At 40.2% G+C, this 27,652-nt stretch overlaps 3 protein-coding genes across 6 annotated transcripts; 1 reads left to right on the plus strand and 2 right to left on the minus strand.

Moving 5' to 3' along the window:
• Positions 1-1,893: 1,893 nt before the first annotated feature.
• On the minus strand, positions 1,894-11,599 carry LOC104478475 (uncharacterized). Its single transcript, XM_086743121.1, has 6 exons — positions 11,465-11,599; positions 9,361-9,745; positions 7,472-7,643; positions 5,230-5,408; positions 4,925-5,021; positions 1,894-4,019 (listed from the first exon to the last, which is right to left on the minus strand). The coding sequence occupies exons 1-6, from the start codon at positions 11,465-11,467 to the stop codon at positions 3,863-3,865; spliced, it is 993 nt and encodes a 330-aa protein (XP_086599247.1). The 5' UTR covers positions 11,468-11,599; the 3' UTR covers positions 1,894-3,862.
• On the minus strand, positions 11,358-18,942 carry LOC104478474 (uncharacterized). Of its 3 annotated transcripts, none has more exons than XM_086743119.1 (7): positions 18,462-18,942; positions 17,724-17,971; positions 15,147-15,531; positions 13,267-13,438; positions 12,961-13,136; positions 12,132-12,228; positions 11,358-11,737 (listed from the first exon to the last, which is right to left on the minus strand). In XM_086743119.1, exons 2-7 carry the CDS (start codon positions 17,922-17,924, stop codon positions 11,581-11,583), a joined length of 1,188 nt encoding a protein of 395 aa, XP_086599245.1. In that variant the 5' UTR covers positions 17,925-17,971; positions 18,462-18,942; the 3' UTR covers positions 11,358-11,580. The 3 variants fall into 3 exon arrangements, with proteins under 3 accessions (XP_086599245.1, XP_086599244.1, XP_086599246.1); XM_086743118.1 differs by having other exon boundaries at positions 12,961-13,139; positions 18,462-18,940; XM_086743120.1 differs by lacking the exon at positions 17,724-17,971 and having other exon boundaries at positions 12,961-13,139; positions 18,462-18,935.
• Positions 18,943-19,247: 305 nt separating this feature from the next.
• On the plus strand, positions 19,248-26,785 carry TXNL4A (thioredoxin like 4A). 2 transcript variants are annotated; one of them, XM_086743122.1, is made up of 4 exons: positions 19,248-19,315; positions 19,563-19,736; positions 25,396-25,499; positions 26,207-26,785. In XM_086743122.1, the coding sequence occupies exons 2-4, from the start codon at positions 19,584-19,586 to the stop codon at positions 26,376-26,378; spliced, it is 429 nt and encodes a 142-aa protein (XP_086599248.1). In that variant the 5' UTR covers positions 19,248-19,315; positions 19,563-19,583; the 3' UTR covers positions 26,379-26,785. The 2 variants fall into 2 exon arrangements, with proteins under 2 accessions (XP_086599248.1, XP_086599249.1); XM_086743123.1 differs by lacking the exons at positions 19,248-19,315; positions 19,563-19,736 and adding an exon at positions 20,864-20,941.
• Positions 26,786-27,652: the final 867 nt, after the last annotated feature.

Genomic DNA, 27,652 nt, shown 5'->3' on the forward strand with positions numbered 1-27,652 from the left:
CTAACGAAAAGATAAAGCAAAACAAAATGTTGTCATAATTATACAAAAACATAAATTGTTCTTGTTATCCAGGTGATGATTTTTTAATATAATTTGCTTACACAGATTTCAAGTTCAGACAGTTAAACTTTAAAGCGAAAATTCATTAACCAGCAAGATGGAGTTACAGCATATTAACTGGATTCTTAGTTAAGTCTACTTGAATTTTCTTCTTTAAAAAAAAACAAACAACAAACCTAAAATGCTTACACATTCCCTGTTTCAGATCAACTGCTTCCAAGTTTGCTGATAAGACATAATGAGTGATCTTTTAACTTACTGCTCATGTTACAATACCTGAGATCAAAGGACCATCGTAAAGCCCCTCTCAAAGACACAAGTCATTCTCGCTAGGAATCCAGGAAGGAGGTCTACCACATTTTAGTGGTGAAGGTGAAAAATAATAATAAAAAAACTTTGGAAGGACAACACAGTAGTTTTTCCTTTGTATATCAAATCAACAAATTTGAATGAACAAAATGAAGGAGCAATTAGTCAGAGGAGCTAAAAAAAAATACTCAAAGGAATGTTACTCTTTTTTAAGCAAAAATCCAGGACATACATATCAAATATCAAGAAAATTGATGTGTTAAGTGCTTATGTGGAGGGAATCAGATGACTTCAAAGTTTTTTTTTTGTGTAACTTGAACATCTAATCTTCAAGTTATGGTTCAGGAGATACATCTGTATAGCAATATATGTGACAGAAGAGGTCAGGAAGCCATTTATATTTTGAGTGACTGAAGAGCTGTTCAAATCATTAGGACAAAGAATGCCAGAGTGATAGTATGGGCAGCAACTAACAACAGCTAAGTCTGATTAAAGTAGAACAAGATGAGGGTGTTACACCAGTGCACTATCATGTTCTAAGGAGATTTAATTTGTAGAGCACCTCACAGACCCCATGTGGTGTCTTAAGCTGAATTACAAAGTGTTGCACTGTGCTGTTAGTTTTCTCTTATAGCACGGGATCTATTATACCAGCATCATGACAAAGTTCTCTGAAATTAATAATGGCTGTGGGTATGGGGAGAGAAGTATTGCACAGTTTGTGAACTTTGTTCCTATTAATAAATATTGCTGTTGATGTCCACGTAATATTGCAGGGCAAGCTGACGCCTGCAGTATCAAAAAGGTACTTGCATAAAAATTGTTCCTTGGGATTAGACTTCTGAAGTATTGCGTTAGCCTAAAAGACTTTTGTGCAATGTAATGTACTACATTTCCCAGGTGGGATGTATAGACTAGCTTAAGCACGAAACTGGATATGGATATACACTTGCCATGTCTATGTTATGTGTTATAAAGCAAAGGTCTCTTCCAACTATAACAATTCTATCATAGATTCTATGATTCTATGATTCTATGTGACCAGGATTCACAGGACAAAAAAAAAAGCAGAGCCAGGAAATCTATATGCCCAAGTTTGTTGTTTCAGGCAAAAGCCAATTCAAGCAATGTATTCGTTTTCATTGTCTCTAAACCATCATTAAGTCTATTCACTAACCCGTCCGATTGCTGCAGGTAAGGCCAGCTTTCCCAGTAGACTACTGCAGCAGCACTTTATTCCAGATCACGTATTGCTTGCCTGTCAAAATGTTTCAAATAAATCTGAATGAATGGAGTGAACTGTAACGGATCATCTCTTTGCTCATGTGGCCACTGCATCTTTTGATCCATTTTTAGTAATCATGTGATTGGATGTATTGCTTTTTCCAAGCACAATCTAAGCAGAACAGCAGAGATGGGAAACAGCATCTAGTGAGCACAGGAAGGTTTCCTTAACTGTATGCCAGTTAATTTGATACCATTCAATATGTATTTATAGATTAAGGAAAGACAGGAAACAAGGGGCCATTTTTTGCAGTGTAATTTGAAAAGAGAGGTAGTTGCTTCCTGAAGACATGTTGGGAAGTTGTCCTTCAAGGGATGATTTTCAGTCTGGAATGCCAAGTTGTTAGGCGTTGTGAGTGAGCCCATCCATCACTCCAATGACTGACAGGAATCCTGTTGTCTCGCGCTATGTCTTCCTGTCTAAAGCACTCCACCGGCATGGAGCACTTCTGTAACCAGCCCAGATTCTTGAAATACCTGCAAAAGTAGAAGTAAAACTGCAAGCAAATGCCAAGCATGTTCCATTGTTTTATCTAGAAGTGAAATTAAGTACTACATCTGATTTTATGTTTGCTGCTTCACGTCTGTAGAAAAGTTTGCATGTGCAAAACTTCCTGCCTTTTTTTCCAGTTTTAGGCTATTGATCTAATAAAAGGAATTTTTTTTTCTCTCTGCTATTTTAGCTTCCTGAAGCTTTGTTTTCAGCTCTGTAATTAATTGCTTAGCCTTTTATTTTGAAAGAATAAACTTATTTTTGTCAAGGTCATAAGGTGACAAAGACAGGCATACCGGGCGCCTGTACCTCAGAGAACGGGGAGGTACCTGGGACAACCTTCAAATTCTTGCTAGCCAACTTGCTGCTCCTGAAAACCTGCAATGTCATGTTTACCTGAGCTGCAAGAGTTGGTAACATCATCGTATTTTAAACTGGTGGATGGAAGCGTCTTTTTGCAAGCACCAGTGAAAACCTTCTGCAATAAAAAGGAAGTGGAAATGTCTCTGTAAAGATGAGACAACAGGCAAAATCCTAGTTGCACTTAATGACAACTTTGCTATAAATTTTACTGGTAGATTAAATAATAATACTATTAATAAAATCATACTACATAATAAAATGCATAGCACTGCCACTTTGAGTTGTGTATTGGTTTATTTGGCTTTGGACTTGTATTAAGACAACAGAGCACATAAAGACAACTGAGAGGACAGCAGACTGTTTCCTACAAAGCCTTAGTGAGGTGCATGAGCATTCTTCTGTTTAAAAAGATCCTTTTTCTGTGGAATTTGAATGATTAATTGCAATATAGGTGCTATTTCTAGTGGTGGAAAGCCATGAGGTTTCAATTATTTCTATAATAAGAATTGCAGTAAGAAAAACAATTTGTCAAAGTATTTTTTTCTCTGTTATATATTGTTTCAAATATAATTATTCTTGTGAATATCCAGAAGCAGCGATACAAAGGAAAATGTATAGATTTGGATTTTAATGCTGCATGTATTTTCATAGACTTCTGTGTTCCCGCTAATTTACAGAATGGTGCTGGAGGCTTAGAGAGTTCCAAGTGTTCTTCCAAATATTTCCACAAAGTTGAAAATCTGGAGGTAGACCGCACATAAATTTGGTATTACAAACATAGCAGCATGTTCATATTGAAGATTAATTTTCCTTAATGCTACTACTTTAAGTTGTCCTCTAAAATCCAGTCTGCTTTAAATAAGTGTTTCTGAGTACATTTCTGAAAATTGACTTTAGCCTCAGTATTTTGTGTCCCAGGAGCTACTTAAATGGAGACTTCCATATGGAAAGTCAATAATATTTCTAGCCAGGTAGCTCAATTTGCTGGTTTTGACAGCTAATAGAATGGGAACAAAGTGAATTACGTGATCTGAAGTTACATTTTCTTTAGGATTAGGGAGCCTAGCAAGAAGTGCATTGGCAATCAGTAGTTGTTTTCCCCAGAGACACTGAAAGCCTGCACGCATCCATCTATGGCTGGAAGTGAAAAGTAATGTATTCCTCCAATTTGCAAGGAAATTAAAATGTAAAAGTTCTTTTTTTAATGACATGTGAGACCAAGCCAGGTCCTTCTGTGCCCATATGGAATAGGTTTCTCTTAATGGGGAAAACACAAAAATAAAAATCTTTAGAGCTGATGGAGGGTGGGGGGAAGAGAAGAATAAAAAGAGCACTGTGATATCCTTTTGCACATCAGCTAGGAAGCACTTCATTGGGTATGGGGAGACCATTAAGAGCTGCTAGTATGTTTTCAACTGCTTCCTCTGTTATCATGTAGGCGGCCTTGTCTGTTCTAATGCCGAGGTGAGGTGTTATAATGACGTTCTTCAATTTTAACAACGTGTGATCTCTGAAAGAAAGGAAAAAAGTGATAGTGAAATTATCCGCTATTGCTCATCCAAATAAAGAGGAGTCCTGCTTTCGCTTTTGCACTGTATTTAAATATAAAGTTAATTTAATATAACTTTACAAGCCCCACTTACATCCACAGAACCTGATCACCTGTGTTCAAGTAATTCTGGACATTAGAAGAGCATGTTAAGAGTTTAAACTGTGCTCTTTTGTCCAGAAACAGACTTTTGCCATTAGGCAGCAATTTGAACTATGTCAGACGAGAGGATTAAGCCCTCCTGACACATTAACCCTACACAATGGTCTGAGCTGTACTTATGTACTTATGTACTTACTCATACAATGGGCAGTGATGTCCTGGCACCCAGACATAACAAGACCAAACTCCCCCCAACCCAAAATGCAGCCAGCACAGTTAACTCCACGAGGCACCATTCTGGTAGAGGTGTCTTTTTAGCCTCTGGGCCCAAGAGATCTGCAGTGCTTCAGCCTTGTATTGGGGAAACAAGCCTGTGGGAAGGGAAACCTTGGGGCAATGTAGTCTAAGAAGGGATGACTCAAGCAGCTTCCACTCATTCAGGGCAAGTTGCACCTTCAGATAAAGCAATTTTTAAGTGAAGCACTGCTGCAGCTTCATATGGTGATTCTGTGGAGGGGGGTTTAATGCTCCCCTTGGCACACGAGCCCCCTCCTGCTGTTTCCTGGCACCCAGGCCTCCCTTTGGCCTGTTATCAGCCCCAACATCTGGGCTGCATCCCATTGGTATTCAGGGCACTTGGACACCAACCTCCACCCCAGGGCCCGGTGGGGCTGCCTCTGCCAGATCCCTGGCCGCTGCAGGGATGCCTCTGGCCTCTGGCAGGGCTTGCCCACCCTTTCTGAGAAATAAGCAGAGATGGCAACCTGGGCAGTGGTTCCGGGTAGGTGACATCCAAAGCTGCAGCTCTGATAACACCAGTCTGCAGAGCTGTCACCAGCGCCTCTTGGTCAACTACTGCACCTGGTTGGGAACAAGAGCATCTCTGAGTGCCACTTGCAGGTAATGCTCTGAGAGCAAAAAGAGAAGGGGAGAGGGAATTTTCGCCATGCCTGATTTGTCCTCAATGCATGCATCAGCTGTGGGGTGGATGCAGTGTGGTGCTGCATGTAACACAGCAGGAGCTGGCTCATAATTTCTCATCAGGCCAGCCAAGGGTTCTGGATGGTACCTCGGCTGATGTTAATGAGAGTTGCTGTGGGTTTCATCAGCTCCATTTCTCTTTTCCCAATCAGCTTGTGCGTCTGAGGTGTCAGGCTCACCACCACCATCACAAAATCTGCCTGCCGGAGCAAGTCATCTATCTTTTCGCAGTAAGTGGCGCCTACAGCTTGCTCCTCTTGCTCTTTCCTGGTGGGGAAAAAAACAATCACACGCTACTTAAGGGCGTCAGTCAAGAAAGTATTTTCTTCAGTGAGGATCTGATTATCATATTCATGCAGCAAACAGGTGGCAAACAAAGGTGAATTTAGTCTCAGCTGGCTGTTCAGGCCCTTCTTGAAGGCTTCAAGCCCTACAGCAGGGGATGGATGGCATGCCCAGTTCTCAGCAACTGCAGTGCAGGGTACAGGGCCTTCTTTTAAAGTCTACCAGTGGACTAAGGTTAAGCATTGGAACAGACGGCAGCACATGGTCCATTCTCCAGGATGCCCTGTGGGGAAGGCGCACCTCACAGGATGCAGTAATTGCTCAAACCAGAGTAGTGGTATTCACCAAAACTCATCCATGTGAGCTCTAAGCGTGCCAGTGGTCCTCATCCTGTTGGCATCCTCCAGTGATCCTGTCATTTCCTGATGAGCGGAATCAGCAAGGCAGCTCTTTGGCAGGCTCCTGGCTGCCTCTGGACTTTCACAAAATGAAGCGTGACAACACAAAAAGTTACCAAAGTAAAGAGAGATTTTTAGTTTGAACTTTTCACAATAGAAAAGAATATTTGCAATTTCTCCTGCTCTTGTAAATTTAGTTGCCTGAACTTTGGGAACTAAAGAAGCAACGACAGGAGTGTACAATTTTCTGCTCCTGATTGCAAGAGAATGGCTTTGAATTATCTCCTCCCTAATCTAGAAATAAAGAAAGAAGTCACACTAAGAAAATAATTTCAATGTAACTTCGACCACGTGTCTCCAAATGCATGCATCTCATTGTTTTCTTTCAGTGTCCAGGTCAACAACCAGAGATTAAGTGGGTAAAGAATAGTCTGGAACTGCAGCCAGTTTTGCAGCATGCAGAGTGCATCTTGTTTCAGCACATAAGACTGAAGTGTAAATGTACTTTAAAATAAGCAGGTTATTAATTTCTGTTGCACTGTGCATTGATTATGCATCACAGCACTCTCACATAAATACTGCTTTAAAGACTGAAAAATACTAAACAGAGGGAGTTAGTGATGATCCACAGGAAAAAAAAAAAACAAAAAAAGAAACAAAAAAAAAAGATTTGTGCCTTATTTTATCTTTTTTTTTTGTGGCTTATGAAGAAATTCTGAGAGATCTTAAGAAGGTTGTTCACTAGTACTTTTTTAATGTGAGTTTGCTCTGCTACCTTTTCTGAAGTAACAGGAATGCCAAGCAAGGCTAGAAATTTCTGTCCTCATCCACCCTTGTGATTTGCTAACTAGAGCAGTAACCCTCCTCCTGCACTCTGCATATGGAGAAAATCACTGAAAGCCACACGTACTAGCAGTGCAGCTTCTCCCTTCAGTCAGGGAGGAGTAAAGTTGTCTCAGGGTAGATTAGGGTTGATAGCAGTAAAGATTTGTTCTGCTTGTGGGCTGCACCTTGCCTGAGTGCAGCGGCCTGGAGCTGTACATGGAGATCTTGCTCACCTTTACATTGAAGAGCCCCTGTGTGGAATCTCTAACAAGGATCAGATTCCCAGATACGTAAGTTAGGAAGGGCTAGAAATAAAGGGTGAAATCCAGTAAAATACTTGGCAAAATTCCTACTGGTTTGAAGAGAAACAAGGTTTTCTCAAGAACAGCTCTTAAGTTAATCAGTTTTCTTTCATATTGTGCCAAGCCAAGTATACATTTCCTAGTCATTCAGAGTTTCAACAAGAGCACTCCTGAACTTCAAAATACAGGGAAAAAATAAACAAAGGGTAGAGTTATGTGTCACTATAGTAAGATATAATAAGAATAAAAAAGGTATAAGCTTGATTTTCCTTTTTCTGTTCACAGCTCCAGGAAACCTTGGAATTTAAACATAAAACCTAAATTAAGTTTCCAAGTGTTTAATCACCAAGTAATTCCCTACAAGACTGATTTGAGGCAACTGTTCTTTCTTTTTTTTTTTTTTAATCTTGGCCCTATTGCCTCATTTCTTGCTGTATTCCTGACATAATTACTTGAAATGGAAATACTGACTATCTAAAAGGGAGTTTCTGCTGTAATTAGGGTCAAGACGTATCTTTACCTCCGTGTCCTGTTGTGGTACAAAATGTTCATTTCAAATGCTTTGGCTCTCAGAGCAATCTTATACCCAATGCTGCCCATGCCAATGATGCCCAGAGTAGCTCCAGTAACTTCAGCTCCCAGAAAACTGGCTTCACAGTACTCCATACATGACGAAATCACAATGTGATAGCCTGCAAGAAAAACATTCCAGTATGAGAGAGGAACAAGGCAAAAGAGTCTAGGCTTGCTGTGCCACTATAGCACACTTTTTTAACGGTTACAAACACACAATTTTAAATAGCAATAGTGTCTGTAATGTCCTAGGTGACTCCCTAATATCTCATCTTTCCCTGTAACATGTATGGGACATTCCTATTTATTCTCACCATACTATAAAAAGCCTTTTGATGTAATCTCCCCTAAAAATTCTTTTACTGCTTTAAACTCATAAAAATATTGCCCTGTTCTGCACCAACAATAAAAATCATTACTGCCAGTAACAATGCAGAGTGGAAATGGAATGGAAATGTCATGTGGAGAATAAGACCCAGATGTTGGTTATCCTATTTGCAATAAGAACAGGTTTCCTGTTCACCTCTGCCACTCTCCTTGGAAAAAAACCCAAACTGTGACTTCTTTAAAAGTCACTAATCATAATTCCCATAATTATCTGTTAAATCTGTGAAATTTTGGATAGTTCTACAACACAGAAAATACACTTATATGCACAGAGATAGCACTTACTAGTCTGCTAGCAAGGTGATAGGCTTCTGATATTTCAGCCTTCTGATATTGCCAGCTCTTCTAAAACATACACAGAATATTGTTGAAGTATCAAAAAATGCCACAGTCAACCCAGGGCAGAGCTATCAGAAATACCACCAGGGATAGTTTATGTAGATAGGAACAAAAAATGAATATCCCTTTTAATCTGTCTCCTGCTTGTGAGGTAGAAATAAACTTAGGGAGAGACAAGCCTCTTTTGAGTTTCTATGAATCCTGTGGTACAGCTGGCAAATCAAAGGCAGGTAAATTTAACAGGACAAATCTGGAGGACCTTTTCCTGAAGCAAGAGGCATTCTAAGCAAGCCAAGGGTAGGTCAAGAAAAAATTGTGGAAGAAACTAGAAAGGATGATACTAGCAGAAATGAGTAGGCTGCCTTCTTGCTCTCTAACACCTTAAATTCCCCAATTCCGCACCAATCAATTTCAGTCCCTGAGAATATGCCCATGCCACTGTCAGCCCCAGCTTCAAGCATATACCCTTATTCTGTTCTATTTTTGCCTCCAACACTCTTAATTTCTTCTGCCAGGCTGTGATTGCAGCAATTGTCGGATCTTTGGCATCCCCCACTTTTGGTCAATTGCACTGTAACACTATCACATCAAGAAGCATGTTTTATGTCAGCCAAATGTCACCATCACTGAAAATGTGCTACTGAAGAAGGTAATTAAATTTGAAGTTTTCATAGGAAAAAAAAGTTTTCATAGGAAGCACACTTCAGTGGGTTGTTCATCTGAAACTGCTAAATTAAGTCTACAGTCATACTTATTCTAAAAACTAAATTCCAGCTTGGAATTTAGACCACTTGGTCCATAAAGCAACACACATTCATATTCAAATCAAATGTGATTAGATTCTGCCCAAGCATTTTCAACCTAGGCTGGTGACCTCTGAAAATGAAACTGCTATGATTTTATTTATATCTGATTGAAATATATGTTATGTATGTTTTGTTATATAAAATATATGAAAATACCGATTATTCTATTTGCCAACCCAACATATTTAGATTTTCACATTTTCTGTGAAACTATGTGCACTACAGGTAACTCTAGGAAAAGTCAACTTAATGGTAGGTAACTATTGTATGACTCTTAGAAGCCACGGAAGAACTGAGCTGTTACCTTCCACTAGTCTTCTAGCAGATGCCAACAGCAAAGCCATCCCAGTATCTGCAGTGCTGGTGGAAACAGCATGTGGACAATTAGCCATCTTCACACCAAAGCTAGCTATAAGTTTCAGATCCAGGTGATCCATCCCTACTCCCGAATTTGCAATCACCTTCAAGTTTGGCAGGCTCTGGAGGAGCTCTTGGTCAATGACTGGTTTGTGCCACCACAAATAGATTGCTTGGATCTTCTTACTCATATGCTTTCTGTTTTCAATAAATTCCTTCATGGTGATGAGGTAGAAATGTTTCTTCAGGAATGCCACATGGCCATGCAGTATCCCATGTATGCCACCAATTTCATTAACCAAAAGCCCAGGTAGCTCTCCTCCTCCCATGGCCTGCAAAAAGAGGACAGACAGGAAGTGTCAGAAGAAAGACATATAATTATTTACAGACATTGTAAAGAATAATCACTTTCATGTCCCGTTTCATGACATCTATGACAACATATCTTATAAATCACATATTTAGAGAGCAAGGTAAACAAACCAAGACAAGAAAGCAGCTATTTTATGTATACTACCAATTATATACACACACACACACAGAGGTATTCACATAATCAAGTCTGAACAAGTTCTGTCCCTCATGATCTATAAGGTTTCATGTCACTGCCACCAGGCTCATAACACAAAATTATTTCTCACTAATTAGTTAAGTTTCAGACCGTGAATATTCTGGTGCAGTAAATCTCCTTCCCTACCCTGAAATCACAAATTACTATGTCTAAGTAGTTCGGAAAAATCTTGGATCAAATCTAGTTCGTGAAAATAAATTGCACAGCTTCGCAATGAACTTTGAGTTATCAGGTTAATCTTTAAATGCTTCATTGCACAGATTTTTGCAGCCTCTGTCCTGAAGAGACACCAGTGACTTATTACCTCCAGTGCCTTCTCCTGAGGCTATCATAAGTTAACAAAATAATAGATGCTTAGGCAAGTGTTTTCCAAAAAGGACTTATACACTCAAATTAAAATGTGGGGTTTTTTTTTTAGGAATCACTGACCATCCTGTTTGTGGTTCCCAGAGGGTCTGTGGATTGACAGCTTTTTTTTTTTTTCTTCCTTTTTTTAAATAGACTATTTACAGCTACCACTGATTTTCCATAGGAATGTTGGGAAGAGCTGCAAGGAGAGCTGTTCAAGGGCTGAAGATCTTGGAATCCCCTACAGCAATACCTGCTGTTGTCTTGTTAGTAGTATTTCACTATTTGCATGTGAATGTCTAACTCTTGGCCTGTCTATGCTTCCTGTGCCAAAACTTCATTCTACCATCCCTTCAAGAAGCCTGACCATATTGCAAAATAATGGAAAGGCTTCTGGTTTTATGGAGGTGACAAACACTTTACTAAATTTTCTGACTTTGTTGCTTCCTCATGGGAAAGAGAATCTAAGAAAAAACTTGGCTTTCAGCTGCAAGTTAGGACTGATCACTACTTTTGCTTTAGGTTGTCCCCTCACTCATGTGATTTCAGTGGAAGATCTACCACCGTTTCATGGCCAATCAAGACAAAAGTGTCATTTTTGTCTGCACCAAGGAACTAAATGTCTTGGGATTTACTCTGGTTTTCAAAGGATCCCCTCAGGAAAATGAAAGATACTTTTTCAATGATTGGCTTTGCTTTGATTTAACATAAAGATGAAGCAGAGCTCTTCTTACTATTAGAAAACCTTAGGCTTACGATCATTTCAAAGGAGTCAGCTTTCTTCCGTGTTTTGATATAAAAATAGAATATTGCAATATTGGCTGAAAAGTGTTTCAGGATACAGTCAAATTTCTGCAGAGAATTAATGCTCAATTCACCTTTAATGTATCTGAGAGCGTTACACAAATTACTTGGTGTGCAAGTACAAGGTGTACTTGCTTACCCTTACACAACAGCAAGTACTGGGAACAGAACACAGGTATTCATTGAAATAATGGACAGAAGATATCAAAGGTCATAACGGCTCAGTTTAAAATCTTCAAACAAATCTCTTTTATTAGTTCCACTTTATTTTTCAGAATTGTAAATAACAGTACAGATCGAGTTTAGTAAGACGACAGCTTTGCAGTACCATGACAACAAGAGCAGCGCAGGAACAGGTCGCTTTTTTTTTAGTTCAAAAGTGGTACTGTAAAAAAAGAGTGCCTTCCCATTCATATGGGATTTAGTGACATCATCTGGCACATATCATTTGGGAAACACTTCACTTGGAATGGGTTGGCCATTGAGAACAGCCAGTATATTTGCTATTGCTTCTTCTGCCATCATATGAACAGCTTGGACTGTTGCAGTTCCAATGTGAGGGGTTATGATGATGTTATTTAATTTTAATAAAGGATGATCTCTGTAAGAAACAGAAAGAACAATGTATTACACAGGGAATTTACTCTGCAGCTATGCCACGCTAGTTGTAAGAACTGAACTTCAGGAAACATCAATGGCATGTTGAGATAAAAGGGCTGCAAGCACAGAACCAGCAGAAAGCTGTGGGAAGCTTGCTTACCCATTTCTTCTTCCTCTCTATTGGTCTCGTTGCCTTGCCTGTCAGTTAGGCTGCTAAAGAACTGACAGATGTGGGAAAGGTGCATAGTTTGTCATTTTTTTATGACTGTGCAAGATAGGCTGAGGTTCTGCCCTTAAACGGTGAGAGAGACTCCCACAGAGATCAAGATTATGAGCACTTTTGCACACACTTTGAAACATTTCAGACTAACAGAATGGAAAACTGGTTTCTTTACCTTGGCAGAGGCTCGGGGTATGTCACGTCCAGAGCAGCAGCCCTAATAACCTTATTCTGGAGAGCTTCTACCAATGCATCTTGATCAATAACTGCACCTGCGTTAAAATGAAATCTTGTTGTTGTAATGAGTTAATGAACACATTTTTACCCAGAAGCAGGGAAAGGTCTCAAGGGTCTAGTGAGAACAATTACAAGATCTTTGTCTTGCTAGAAGGTAGAATGTCTTTCTAATAACCATTAACCAAACAAACCAGAGATTTTATTTATTAATCTCTAATTAGAGGATTATGGTCCACTGCATAAGGCTTTTACTGGGATGAGTCTGGTTTCAGTCTTTTCCTCATTTTGACACTGACTTCATGTATTATTATAGACAAATCATTCAATCTCTTCAAGCCTTCCACTCTTTTATCTCTGCTTTGTTTACTGAAACTATAAGCTCTCTCTTATGCCTCTTCAGTGCCAACAGATCTGTAATTCTATGTGAGGTTTCTTTTCTATATAGCTGTTAAAAATGAAACTTAAGCTTTTCCTTGTACTCCATTCATCGTCACTGATGATAAATCTTTCTGTTATTTCCACTAAAAAAAAGAGCTGTCTTTAGCATAAGGCTAAAGAGAACAGAACATCTGAGCATCCCTAAATTCCATAGGGCCTTTGAACACATAGCATCTGATCTATGGTAAGTCATTCATTTGACAGCTACTTCATGACTCAGAAAATACAGGGATACTACAGACTGAAGTTGGAGAGGGGAATGTCAACATAATCAGACAAAATACAATCTTAACCGTGGAGCCACAAATAGTGCTTTTAGATTGTCCTACCTCGGCTGATGTTAATAAGAGTAGCTGTGGGTTTCATCAGCCCCAGCTCCTTTTTCCCAATCAGTTTATGAGTCTCAGGAGTCAGGTTCACAACCAACATAACAAAGTCAGATTGCTGCAGCAAGTCTTCCATCTTCTCACAGTAGTGGGCACCAACTGCCTCTTCATCCTCCTTTCTTCTGAAGGAAAAATGTACACACGCCCAAACTGACAGAACTATTTCTATCTGGCTTTGACACAGAGCAGAGCTCTAGTTGCCATCACAGCCCCCTGAATAATTACATGCAGGAACCAGATCTTTTTTACCTTCGGTTCCTGTTATGGTACAGGATCCTCATGTCAAAGGCTCTGGCTCTCTGAGCCACTCTGTACCCAATGTTGCCCATCCCGATGATCCCAAGCGTTGCTCTGGTTACTTCCACTCCCAGCCAGTCAACAGCAAAATACTTCGTGTCTGGAGAAACCGCAATCTGGCAGCCTGAATGTAAATACATGCTAAATGGGTACAAACCGACCATAATCGTAAGTTTGGGGGAAAGAAAAAGTTTCTCATTATCACAGCAGTGGGGCTCTGGAGCACCCCTTACAAAACATCCTTGCTAATTTTGACCAGTTTATAGAAGGGCCTGGATGGTGCCATTCCCTGCAGTCAGGGCTGAAGCCAGTAACACAGAGGGGTTTCCAGGTGGGTACTGTGCTGGGATGAATGGCTTCTCAGGCAATTAACTCCTCTGTGGCTGGAGTATTTTCCTGAAGTTCAAAAATAGCTTCTTTGACACTTACCACCCTGCAAGCATTGACTTAACTTTTTTTTAGCTGGGGTAAATGTCACCATTTCTCTCCTGGATCACAACCCAAAGCAGCCCCACTGCTTGAGTGGAGGTGAAGGTTGCGAATTCCAGCTCAGCCAGGGATCTCTATGAGCTTTTATACAAAGAACTTGTTGGAGTGAGTGTAGAGGAGGGCCATGAAGATGATCAGAGCACCCTGTCCTCTGAAGACAGGCTGAGAGAGTTGGGGCTGTTCAGCCTGGAGAACAGAAAGCTCCAGGGAGACCTTATAGCAGGCTTCCAGTACCTCAAGGGGGCTTATAACAAAGATGGGGAGAAACTCTTCAGCAGGGCGTGTTGTGATAGGATGAGGGGTAATGGTTTTAAAATAAAGGGAGGTAGATTCAGACTTGATATAGGGAAGAAATGTTTCACAATGAGGGTGCTGGAACACTGGAACAGGTTGCCCAGAGAGGTGGTGGATGCCCCATCCCTGGAAACGTTCAAGGCCAGGCTGGATGAGGCTCTGAGCAACCTGATCGAGTTGAAGATGTCCCTGGTCCTTGCAGAGGGGCTGGACTAGATGACCTTTAAAGGTCCTTTCCAACCCAAACCATTCTATGATTCTATGAACTTGAGGTCCAGCAGGATGCAATAGTGAGAAAACACCACAGGGAAAGAGGTGTTATTTCATGCTCAGGGGAGGAGCAGCAGAGACAGAAAGACTATGAGTCCCTGAAGAGAGAGGCAACTTCTTGTGACAGTCTCTACTGACACCTTCCTTCCCTTGAAAGGCATTGTGTAGCAAGGGCATGTGGGGAAAGGCCTACCTTTAAGGACACAAACTAATGGTGGTACAGTTTGGAATAACTTTGTCAAAAGGATTATCAGCTATTTCAGTAATTATGCTGATGCTCTTTTGGAAACACAACCAATTGGTTTAGATGCAAACTCTTCACAGAAGCAGGAAAAAAATTAAGAGTTATACTAACTAGTGCTCTAGAGATGAGCATATGGCCATTAATGCTTTGTACCTCGCCCTATTTCATAACACTTACTCCAAGAGGAAATGGAGAATTGGTGACACTTTATTTGGACGCATTTTCTATTCAGTTTTTAGATCTATAAACAATCCACCCAGTGAACAGCCAGAGGAGAATTAAGCCCCAGATATTATTCCAAACAGGATATCATAGGTGACTTCGAAGTGCATAATTTAGACAAAGGCCTTACTCTTGTCACCATTGCCTTAAAAAGAACTGGGACATAGGAAAAGCAGAGACCTCTGAAAATTGACTTCTCAGAAATTATTTCCCCGTAAAAGCATCCCAAACATTGATTTGGACAGATCATCTGTATCATAGTAAAATGAGATATGTCAAAGAAGTAGCTAAAAAAAAAAAATTAAAACATTACCTTCCACTAGTCTTCTGGCAGAGGCCAGCATCAAGGCCATTCCTAGGTCTGCTGTCGGGTTCGCCACAGCATGTGGGGTGTTGGTCACTTTTACGCCAAAGTTAGAAATCATTTTCAAGTCTAAGTGATCAACTCCAACCCCAGAGTTTCCAATTACTTTTAAATTAGGCAGGCTTTCTAGAAGCTCCCGGTCAATAGTTGGCCTGCACTCAAACACGAAAACAGATTGGATTTTTTTGCTCATTTCTTTTTTGTTTTCAAGAAACTCCTTCATGGTGATAAGGTGAAAGTGTTTCTTCAAAAGTGCTGCAAGGTTTTCTAGCACACCATGAGTTCCTCCTATATCCAGAATCAAAACACCTGGCAACTCTTCTTCCGCCATGACCTGCAACAGGGGAATAGAAGAAATACTCCTTTGTTTAGGAGAACAACTGTAAAGGAGTGTTGCTGTAGTGATCACTTAAATTCACATCTATAAAACACGAAACTGATGGAACTCAACACTGCTGTTAATGATACAGAATAAATCCACAGTCACTTTGTAACTAGCATGGTACATTAGACAACTTACTAAGTTCTGATTTAGACAGTAACACCAAGGAATATCCACCCACTTAGACCTAAAACCAGTCCTACAAGGTGTTCTCCTCAAATAGTTTCATTTTAGTCCTGAATCAATACTGATTTCATACAAATCTGGTGGTTTCTCAACCTTATTCACAAATTAATTTCTATAAGCAGTGGTATGCTAGGAAAGCAGAGGCTGCTGGGAAAGTTTCTTGCCTGTTGATTATGGTTGGTGAAGCTGCAGGTAGTGTAGGGAGGCACTGAGGCTCAGATGGGTCTGGCAAACATCTGTCAGGAATGGTTTAGTTCTAAAAAATTTGCACAATGAAGGGCCATCCTTGGACAGCTGCTACATTTCTTGCCTTCAGCGTTTTAAACATCCAGTTCTGTACCTGAACTTACCTCCCACAAAATTTAGCACACCAATGTGTATATGTTGAACCAGTGTGAAAAAGCACTAGAGGTGATACTGTAAGTCTCATGAACAACACAGTCCTTCATACTAGAACTTTTCCCCTGCCCAGACAGTTTTGAGCCCAGTCCTCTCGGCAATGCTCATGCCGATGTACTGTATCCTGCAATAAGATAGGGGCTCCACAGACAGCCACACACCTAATTAGAGGCAGCTCTTATTGACAAAAATGGTAGCTGAAGATTTGCTGCACATGGTAACAACAGTCGTGTCCAATTTCGTACAGCTCGGTTTGCTGTGCTCCACTCACTGTAGGTCTCTATCCCGTACAGTGTCCCAGACTTGGGCCCAGGAAACCTGATGTTGTGCTAACTGAAACAGGACAATTTTCCACAGGAGTATGCTGATTTATTCTGGGCACACAGTGCTAGGCAGAGATTTCCTGCTGCTTCAGTCCTCTCAGACAAGCTTTCAGCAAGTAACTAGAACTCAAACCTGTGACAAAAAGGCATCAATGCAGATTGGAAGTTTCTGTCAAACCATGCTTACCTTTGTCCTCAGCAAACTCAGGCTTATCCCAATTGCATCTATGAAATGCTTACAATCTCAACACCAGTAATCCTGCTTTATCCTGGCCTTGACCTGCATTTCTGCCTCAGTTCCAGTCTGCTGCTGTACACGGGCTGGAAGGAGCCTCCATGTTAGGACAGGTCTGCAGCTCACCACGAACACTCTGATAACACTAACAAGTTCTGAACAGCAGCAAACAAAGCAACGAGATGAACAGTGCAACTGTATTGCAAAAGAATACTGTGTTCTGAAATATATCTTATCTATTTATTGCCAACTAAAGTGTTTTGAACCTGCCAGCCTATATGGTTGTCAAAAATGTGCAAACTTCCCCAGCTGTAGTCTATATACTTCTTAGAGTATCACACAACATGACCTTAGAAGGAAAAACTAGATTAATCTTCCAGAATGAATGACACATAGAAGAAAATACAAGATTTGATGTCATATTGTGACAACATTGTCCAGCTTCTTGATGATCACAACCTGATGCTCCTGCAGCAACTTACTCAGACTGAACAGCAACTGAACCTTACACTGTTAAGTGATGGAAAACTGGGCACCAGATATCATCAACTGACTGGCAGATGCCAGCAAGGCAGCGCTATTACACCGCTTGCTTTCATCACCACTTCCTCCTCCATTAAAATACACCACTCGCAGAGGTCAGAGTCAGATCTGCATTTATTCCAGAAACACTTCCTGAACTTCACAAGCAGAAAGGTGATCCACGAGGAACCCACAGTGCATCACAGGAAGAGCTGGTTTAGCTTTAAACATACCAGCTGACACACTAGAAACAGGCTAGTTGCATGCAATTAATATTTTCATTAGTGTGGAAAGGCTCAGTCTGACATGATTTCAGCCACATTTGATGCGTGTGTGAACCATTAACAGACTGCAGCTTTGGTTCAAGAACTGGGGTTCTGCTAGTACCAGGCACAATCTTAAAAAATTATATTGATAGCAGTAAACTAAAAGCACTTAAAGAAACCTTGCAGAGGGGAGGGGGCTCTCCAGATACCAACCTTGGTCTGAGGAGCACTTATTGTTCGTCCGCCAGCACTACCTGAGCATGTTTTGTACCTCTGTCTGTAATCCACATTTGTCCTGTGACAGCGATGTTCACGAGAAGCAATAGCTGGATGAATAAATTTATAAGCCAAATCTGACTGGCCAAACATCATGGGAATTGGTCTTAACAGACTGAATGCTTTGCTCCTGAACATAGTTATTCAGGTATCAGATGTCTTGTCCAGTGTGCTATACGTAACACCTGTGAAGGATACGACAATTTTGGTTTTGGACTAGGATCAACTGCAGTACTGCTAACTCTTTTTTTTTTTTTTTTTTAAAGCTATAACTCCAAACATTTTCTATTTACGTAAGATTATCTGATTCTATGTATGCATACATCTATAATAATAGGTAATACACTGATATAATGTATTTATACTAAGCTCTGGTCCTTGCATTGCAGAGAAAACTTTGAAAATATGACTCAGATTGAGACAAGGGGGCAAATACAAAGGACTACATTTAAGTATTCATTCCAGCGCTGGCCTTATTTCTTTCATGGAGCTTGACTCACTACTTACTTGCAGGTTAGTTGACTGGCACTGCATCGCTTTGCACGTAGCCAAATCATAGCAAAAGAAGCCTTTGTAATTTTTCCTAGCTCCATTTTTAATTAAAGTAAGTTAATAGCACGCGCTATCCAGAATAAACTCCTCCCACTGACTTATCTACAGACGAAAACGAATTACCTGAATAACAACCAAAGAATCAATCTGGGCCGGTTTCTTTCTGACGACGTTTCTCTCTCACAGCTCGACCCCACCGCAGCTGGAAGAGCTGACACCTCCCAGTTCCGCCTCCCCGCCCCCGGTCCCGGCCCGGCGGCCGCCCCAGCGCTGCCGCGGCTCTGCAGGGTGGGCGGCAGCAGCGGCTGGGCGGTGGGGGCCGCGGTGCCCCTCGGTTCGCCCTCCCGGTGCCGCCCAGCAGCACCGCTCAGGCCGGCTGTGCGGCCCGCCCCCACGTCCTGCTTGCCAGGGGAGCTGCCCCGGGCGGCAGACAGGCAGGCAGCACAGCCTGCCCCCCCGCGTGGGTGCGCCTGCCTCTGCCCACAGCAGGGGACACCCCCGCAGCGCCGCCCGCCATTTTGGTTGCCCTCTTGGCCACCACCCAGGAGACCGGCGCCGGCCCAGGCCTCCCTCTCTTCGGGTTGGCTCCGCAGCGGGTGGGATGGGCGCACAGAGATCCCCGAGAGAGGACAACGCCTCCGCCTGGCTCCAGCCCTGACGGAGGGGGCTCTCGCAAGCCCCGCCATGTCACTGCCGCGACGACGAGCAGGGACACCTCACCCGGGCCTCGGCCACCTCGGCTCCCCTCCCCTGCTTGGTGCGGTCCCAGCTCTTCTCCCCCCTCTCCCCGCCCGCCTTCACACTTGGTATGGTCCCCGCGGCCTCCCCGCCCACTGAGGGAAGCCCCGCCCCCTCCGCGGGGCGGAAGCGCGTTTGCCAGCGGCGTGCGCGGCAGTGATAACGTATTGCCTCACTTCCGCTTCTGCTCACGCCGCGAGCCCGTCGCCCCGTTTTGCTGAGAGAAGGAGGCCCGCGGGGTGCGGCGGGGACGGGGCGCGGCGGAGCGGGTTGGGGCGGGATGGGGATGGGGCGGGATGGGGATGGGGCGGGGGGGGCTCGGCCCTGGCGCTGGCACTCCGCAGGGGCCCGGCGGGGTGGTGGGAGCGTTGCGCCGTGGCAGGCCGCGGCCGCTGAGCGCTGGCCTGGGCGTGCGGGGGGGCGGGGGGTGCCGCTGCGAATGCAGGCCGAGCTCTCAGCTCCCGGGTGGTTGCTGTCGTCCCGCAGGCCCGCCGCCAGCCCTCCAGGATGTCGTACATGTTGCCGCACTTGCACAATGGCTGGCAGGTGGACCAGGCCATCCTCTCGGAAGAGGACCGAGTCGTGGTCATCCGCTTTGGGCACGACTGGGACCCGACCTGCATGAAAATGGATGAAGTCTTATACAGCATCGCTGAGAAGGTGCGCTGGAGTTGTAACGGGAGACAGTTGCTTTCTCTGCTCAGAGTTTCAAATGGTTTATACAAAGCCAGAGGCAGCTTATAACTCGGTATCTGGAGAAGACTTCCAGCTTTAGGAGGCAGCAGGAAAGCTGTTTGGTTTGCTTTCGTGCATGTCTACTGAAGTAATTGACTACACTGATGTTTGTAGTATTTAATGGGATGAAGAGTATTGCAAGTTCTGAACTGAAAATCGTTGTCTGTTAATAATCAACCTCAGCATTCAAGCAGAAACAAGTACTTGCTAGTAGGACTATTGTGGCTCTAAGTAGTGCAGCACTGTCACTTTACAATAAGAATGTATAGTAGCTTTAGATTTGTGTTTCAATAACTTTAAAAGCGACTTTCATTTTGACTCGTTCAAATTATGGGATCCTAAAATGTACAGGATGCTGTTGATTTATCTATCAATGATATTTGTGGAGGCAGATGGCATTCTGTTGAGTTGCATGGGCTGAGTTAAACTTTAGGAGCCAAACTCTGAATCTGTTTTCAGATGAAAACTGAATGCCTGCTGTCACCTGGTGTTACTTAAGAAAGATAGATATTGAAGAAAAATTAGACTGTTAATATACACAGTCACCTATAATTTACTTTTTCATTGTTAGTAAAGGCTTTGCATAGGGATAGATGTAGGAAATTGACCGCTCTTTTTTAACTGAACCACGTAGAAAACTAAGCAAAAAAATCTGAACCAGAAACGGTAGGTTGGGTAGGAACAGAAGTCGGCAATCTTCATGTAGAATTGTGTGCGTACTGCATAACTTGGTATAGAGTTATTTTCATGGTGTAGTCCTTTCTCTTTTAATCTTATTTTTAAGTAAATGAACTTGTGTCTCTAAAATCCCTACAATGAAAGATCTATACCTACAGCCAAATTTTAAGACATAACAGAATACAGTAAGGAGTTATGACATGGTTTAATTTAGTCATTTTGTGTTTAACATGGTGGGAGTGTCTTATGCTCAGATACTGTTAGTATTGACTTTTGGCAGGATGTTTGGCAATTTGGCAGACATATTGGCAGTTAAGGGTGACTGGGGGAAGAAAGAACAATGTAACTTCTTATTTAAAAATCTCCCTCTGCAGAAATGGCAAATTAAAGGGGGAGATCCTTCCTCATCCTCTTGCTTACAAGCCATGTTTGGATCTCTGCTGTTTTAAAGAGTGAGTAAAAGTTCCAATTGTACAGGTGTTTATACTAGAGAATAATACAGAATGTTAACATGCTGTAATTGCACGCTACATTTGAATGAAATGTAGCCATATTTTACCTTTGTTACTATGGTGCAATATTATTTTACTCTGCAGCATATTTTTGGGTGGCAGTACCATTTAACTGTACTTCATGACAGGAAAACAATATTTTTTTTTTCTTCTGTTTGAATCCCTTTAGGGGAAAAGAAACTAGAACACGGTATGAAAATACAAAGCAGATTATTTTCACTGAAATGCACTCCACTTACAGTTGGCTATTTCCATCTCCCCCAGCCCCTGTGTTACATGAAAAAGAAGCAAGGTTTCACTGAGTTTCAAAACAAATGATAATTATAAGATGTTAGGTTTTTGCTTTGTCAGGATTTCCCCCAAACATCTAAGAACCAAGTTTCATAAAATTCCTCTGGAACACCTTTTTTAACAATACACTCTTTTTAAAAGGAGGCTCACAATTCTAAAAACCCATCCCCTGAAATACAGGGTTTTGGCTGCTAAATTAATTTAATACCCCTTTTGAAATAAATATTTTAGAACCATGATTTATCTGTGACTGAATACTGTAAATCGGATAACCTCTTATGATACCAGGTCACTTTAACCAACAGATTGTATTAGGTCAATGTGAATTTAGGGAGGATTGCTCACATGTTTTGCATTTATTTAACCATAATCAGAAGTGTAAATAGCTGTGGCTTTTGCTTAAACATTAGTTGTGAATCTGCCTTTCTGTTAAGGTTACATGAAAAGTGAGAGAGGAAAAGAAAGGGAGTGGGATGGGGAAAGAGGGAGCTATAAAAAGACATATTTGTATTACAGATACTGGTGTTTGTAATTAAAATTGAGCAAAGCTAATTCATTTAGTGATGTCTATAGCTTTCAAAATTGTTAGCTGTAAGTATTGCTCTCAGCAGGATAATGTCTTTCTCTTTTTCCCTAGAAATATGTCACCTAAACTTACAGCATAGTTAGCAAGAAGAAAAATTCAAATAAATATTGACAGTACAGATTATCAAGTTTGTACTTACTGTGTTTTCAGTTCAGTAATGCAAGTCTGCTAGCCACCTTCAGCTTGAATGAGTTGTTGCAAAAGCTAGTCTCAGTTCCTGTATTTTTGTTCCTGTGGTATTTTTTGTCCGTAAAGACATCTAAACATTAAAAAAATATTGTCTAGAAACTGTTTAGGAAGACGAGAAGATGGAATCTTGGATCTTGTCTCAGATTTCCTTGATGTATTTGCTGTATGCACTTTGGGCCATAAGGTAACGTGGCTGTGAGATTTACTTCTTAAAGAAAGATGAAATCTTAACAACAACAACAAAAAAAGAGTATTACTTACCCTCAATAGAAATTTAAAGAAACTTCATGCTTGTTGCCATTCTTCCTAGTTGCTGATCATATTCCTGTGGCAATTTCATGTTGTAGGAGTGCATTAATTGTTTTTGAATGACATTGTTACTGAAGAAAGTCAGGAGGGAGAACTTTGGAGGACAAATGAGATTTATTTAATCTGGCATATGATTTTTTTTTCTTACATCTATGTTTCCTGTTCACCAGCTAAGTGTGTGGTCTTGATAAAGACAGGATACAGAATCTGTATCTGATGTTAAGGATCCTGTGGATTAATGTACTTTTGGTTTTCATATATGCGCGTTGAGAAACATAGACTAATCTCTGAAGCTACAGTAATTAAGATTTAAAAAAAAAAAAACAACAAACAAAAAAACCAATCCAACCAAAATTGAAGCCAAACGCATGAAAGTAAGCCTGATAAAATTTTGAATCCATGCTGCTGTTTAGCTTTTAGTCTCCTGCTCCGTCCTGTCCCCATGGACAGCAGCTACGATGGGCTGGTAAGACAGAAAAATTGAAAGATGGATAAAGGAAGTCAGAGTGTCAGAAATAAATACACTCAAAACTTAATATTTAGCTTTGAGATCTGCTTAGACCTTATACAACTTTTGAGTGGGCGATTGTCATCAGTTTCACTTCTATAAAAGTAGGTAGCTGTGCTTTTGTTCCCACGTAGGAGAGAAAGAAGATTCAGTTAATGTCTGAAGTACTTGGATTATGGTGATAACTTGCATATATGCTGTGCAAAGGTGATGTGAATGATCCCAACCTTTTCAGTAAGATATATGTAATAACATTTAAGACTTGAATAGTATCTGGGTTTTAGAAGGTAAGCTAATATACTCATTAACTCTTGTTCCCTTTTATAAAATCTTAGGCTGCTGCTGTTCATTGCTAGTGACAAGGATTTCTGCTTCTGCAACAGCTCAACTAAATTAAACTTAGATAATGTAAAACTAACTTTAAAAGTTTTGTTGTTCCAGTACTATGTGGAGTATACAGTTCTCGGAAGTAAAATTTTGGTTTAGCAGTGCTTTTGTAGTGGTCTTCTGGTGCAACATATAATCTCCTTGGACTAATCTTTCAGTGAACAAAGCGGGTCCTAAGAATGTTCTATTAATGCTTATTTTAACTTAAAAGCATTTTCTAATCTTCAAATTAAATAATTGTTCAAAGATTAAGCTTAGTTTGTCAGAATTTCCAAATGTGTTGTAGAAATTTCCCCACGTGGTGAAGCTGTGCTGCTGACGCTGAAAATGTCAGCAGGATGGAAGAAGAAATGATAGGAGAAAATGAAAATGGTTCTTCAGGTTTTGGGGTTTTAAAACAAAACAAAACAAAAACCAAACACAACAACAACAAACCCCAGAACTCAAAATACAAACAAAAACTCCAAACCAACAACTGTCTTTTGCCTCCTAAGGCTTAACTTCAGTCACTTCTCAGCTAAATTGTTGACGCTAAAGTTTCTTAGAAATCTTGCATATAGAATTGAAATGAGCATGAATGATAACTTTAGAGGGTGTTAGAGTTTGATGTTATGACTAACTTGGATTTTCAAAGCTTTACATCTTGCCAGTTCTGGAACATGGCTTAAATGGGGTGTTTTCATTAGGTTATGGACAGTCTAGGATTATGACTGGCTCCGTCGAAGCACAGTAAAAACTGTTTAAATCTTGTTTCACTCCAGAAGAGGTTTTACTTACTTTGCTACTAATACTTATTTATGTCTTTGAAGTGTGTTTATTTTTTGTAATTTAGAAACTGTCTTGAAGCAAAAGTACATCAAAATTTATTTACTGTGTGCTACTGGTTTTTGTAAACAAACATCTCCATACTTTCTCAATTAAAGTGCCTGCTAGGTTGTTTAAGTACGGAGTACACTATATGTAATATTTCTCTGCTACAATCTAATCCTGTTTTGTGGACTAATCTAAAACATCTTTACATCAAGCAGGGATTACAATCATTGTAGCATTTCTAGACATTTCATAGCAGAATTAACAACTGGGATGTACTGTGACAAACAGGAAGTTTGTCATAAATCTTAGACCACATGTTTTACCTCAGACTGGTAAATTTGCATAGTAAAATGAGAAGGACCAAAATTGTATTTGTGTGTAGGTAAGAATGGGGGAGCAAGGTTGTGTGTTCATGGTATAATGCATCAGTATTTGATAGTATACTTTGCAGTTAAAGGTTTGTGTCATTTAGATGTCTACTGACTTACATATTAATGCATGTGTGTAATTTCTACTGTACATGTATAAGCTAAGTTCAGAAATGAAAACTTCCCCTAGTTCCACTTAAGGATAAATATGCTACATCTAGGAAACAAAAATGTGATGTTTTCTTTCAGGAAGGAAGACGTTAGCTATTATATTAAAGGGAAGGGAATCTTGTGCATTTAACTGAGTAACTCTGCAAAATTACCAGAATTGCACAGAGAAAAGCTTCTCATCAAGGTCTTCGTTTCATTATCAATTAATTTTTTAAGCTCTTGTTTTATCTTTACACCTCTCAAAAAAGCTATCTGTTTTTATTATTAAATTACTGGTTTTATTTTCATTTAACTAACTTTGTTAAACAAATTAGATGGTTTAGAGGGGAAAAAATGCTTGGAGGCAGGCATCAGGGCATATTAGATCACTAATTTTCTGAAGTCTGTAAGCAGCTGATGACAGAGGCAAAATGTGTCAGCTTGGCTTGCACAAAGCAGTTACTCTACTTGTTCAGAGCTGTGCATGTCACTGTGAGGTCTCAGTTGTATATAAAGGGCATTTGTTTCTCTCGATGTTGATTTGGCATAGTATCTTTCCAGTTGATACTGGATGTAAAATGAGCATCTTGGCAATATTTTAAAATATTTTCCATGTTAATTGGTTGTTGTGATTAAAAATAATGGCAAGACTGTTTACTGTGATTTTATGACTTAATATTTTGGAAAATAAATGTTGCAATAATGAAAGCTTATGTCTTTTAATTGGTAATACAAATAATCAAAGGCTTGGTAACATACATTGCTTTTATATTTCCTGTTTTCTTCTGTTTAGGTAAAAAACTTTGCTGTTATTTATCTTGTGGATATCACTGAAGTACCAGACTTCAACAAGATGTACGAGTTGTACGATCCCTGTACTGTCATGTTTTTCTTCAGGTACATGATGGTTCTAGAATGTAACTCAGTTAAACTTTTTGTGTGTCAAATATGGTGTTTCAGTAGATCATTTTGAAAATGCATATCAGCATACTGATATTGCTGATATACTCATTGCTCTGCAAAAGAGTAATCTGATTAAATACGAAAATGGCTTGTTTTCCTATTAGCTTAGTAACTGTGTTTTGATAATAGAATACAAATTAGTGACAGTGAAAACTGGTTTTATTATCCTTTTTTTTTCTTCATTTTAAATATGCAACTCCCTTCATAGAACACTGCAGTAATAAGGCAGTCAGGCTTGTCAAACTTGCTTTAAAGATATACCCAAAGTATTAAGGTTTTTTGGAGCTAAGGCATCTACATTGATGAGATAAAATGTGCTACTGACAACTGTGGAACTCTCTGGTGTTAGATAGTAGTGGGAAAGAAATAGGAACAATGAGGAATATGCTGGAGGATAACGGCACTGAGTAGCAATCCTGGGGACGTTTGCTGTCTGCTTTAGAAATAGGCAGTAAAATGTCAACTTGAGTGACAGGAGTGGATACTCTTTCTTTGAGGCTTATTTTGCAAGGCTCTTTATGTTATAAGGGCTTCTTTTGAATCCTACAAAGCATTCTTGTGGGGGATATAAAGTTTCTTTCTGAATTATAGTACCTTATTAACTTGTTGTTTTTTTTTTTTTTTTTTCTCTCCCTTTAAAGGAACAAACACATCATGATTGATTTAGGTACAGGTAATAACAACAAGATCAACTGGGCAATGGAAGATAAGCAAGAGATGATTGACATTATAGAAACTGTTTATAGAGGAGCCCGCAAAGGTAGAGGTTTGGTGGTATCTCCAAAAGATTATTCCACTAAATACAGATACTGACATTTCTTTGGGGCTGCCTTTTTTTTTTTTTTTTTTAAACCTTATGTCTACTTAAATTTATTCTTGTGTATGTGTGTACATATATATATATTAAAAGAAAAAAAAACTACAAATCCTTCAACTTTGAGCATATTTTGAATTATTTAAAAAGTTTGAATTCTGTTTGGAAGAGTAAAAGACACAAAGCCAGAACTGTCTGACTGCAGTAATACTGTAGATGAAGTTTGGATTAGTTTTTTTTTTTTTTATTTTTAAAAGACTTTGTTTTCCTTTTGGTATGATGTATTTTTGTACACAAAAAGCCTGTTTGCAGAAACATTTCAAGTGGGTTTGTTTGCTGTTGTTACACAAATATGTGTGAAAACTATACTATCGCTTTTTTAAAAGAATAAAGTAAGTTTCACTTATTTACCTTAATTTACTTTAGCTAATTAAATTTGAGAATGAAGACAAATGTAATTGTATGCAAAGTCATAATGTTGAAGATAAAGGCTGCCAGGATTTCCTTGCATAGTATCTTGGTTTTCTGTATCCACTAAAAATAGGTGCATTTATTAATATTTAGGAGAACTCAGAGAACATACCTTCCATGACTTCCCTCCCTCCCAGCTTAACTGACTTGTGGTGATATTTTTCATGGTGATTATGCATACAGTATTCAGTTGGAAGTACTCAGTAGATTCTGCAGTGACAAAGGGTAATTGCAGTTCTGGAGCTGGCTGCATAGTCAACAGTTGAAGAGAGCATGAGCTGTGCTTTCTCTCATTTGACCTCCAGTTTGTCTAATGGTATGCTAAAAGGCGTACTCAGGAGACTTGGATTGGATTCCACTGTGGCATGGCTTTTTGAAGTCTCCATTTGCATTTCTGACACCTTTTGTTCTGCAGTAATGGAGCCTTTTTTGTGTGTGTGTTTTTGGGTTTGTTTGTTTGTTTTTAACTGATATGTGCATACTTACAGGATTAAGAAAAAACAAGCCAAACTAGTCAGGAAGGAGATACGTCTACTTTATCACAAGACAAAGTGGAATGTGCTTTTTTATCATTTTTTGTAGTTTAGATAGAAGATTTAGAATGAGTTGAGAAAGTAAAATTAAACTGGTTTACAGTGGTTATTAATTATAGAACCATTTGTGTTGGAAGGTACTCCAGAGGTCTAGTCCAGCCTCCCAAAGTAGGTCCCACTTGATCAGGTTGCCCTGGACTATCCCGTGTTGAGTATCTCTAAGGATGGACGTTCCTCAGCATTTCTGGAAAGCCTGTTTTGCTGCCTGA

Source organism: Chlamydotis macqueenii, chromosome 2 (genome assembly GCF_036417535.1).
Source record: "Chlamydotis macqueenii isolate bChlMac1 chromosome 2, bChlMac1.mat, whole genome shotgun sequence".
In the NCBI taxonomy this organism is placed as follows: Eukaryota; Metazoa; Chordata; class Aves; order Otidiformes; family Otididae; genus Chlamydotis; species Chlamydotis macqueenii.

Coding starts and splice junctions, on each gene's coding strand:
- LOC104478475 (XM_086743121.1), bottom strand. Junction 5,409..7,471: donor TACCACAACAGGACACGGAG/GTAAAGATACGT, acceptor TTTCCCCACCAG/GAAAGAGCAAGAGGAGCAAG. Junction 5,022..5,229: donor TCTCATTAACATCAGCCGAG/GTACCATCCAGA, acceptor GTTCCCAACCAG/GTGCAGTAGTTGACCAAGAG.
- LOC104478474 (XM_086743118.1), bottom strand. CDS start 17,924: ATGTTCAGGAGCAAAGCATTCAGTCTGTTAAGACCAATTCCCATGATG. Junction 15,532..17,723: donor TAAGTGCTCCTCAGACCAAG/GTTGGTATCTGG, acceptor CCCCTGTTGCAG/GTCATGGCGGAAGAAGAGTT. Junction 13,140..13,266: donor TACCATAACAGGAACCGAAG/GTAAAAAAGATC, acceptor TTTTTCCTTCAG/AAGAAAGGAGGATGAAGAGG.
- TXNL4A (XM_086743122.1), top strand. CDS start 19,584: ATGTCGTACATGTTGCCGCACTTGCACAATGGCTGGCAGGTGGACCAG. Junction 19,737..25,395: donor TATACAGCATCGCTGAGAAG/GTGCGCTGGAGT, acceptor TCTTCTGTTTAG/GTAAAAAACTTTGCTGTTAT. Junction 25,500..26,206: donor ACTGTCATGTTTTTCTTCAG/GTACATGATGGT, acceptor CTCCCTTTAAAG/GAACAAACACATCATGATTG.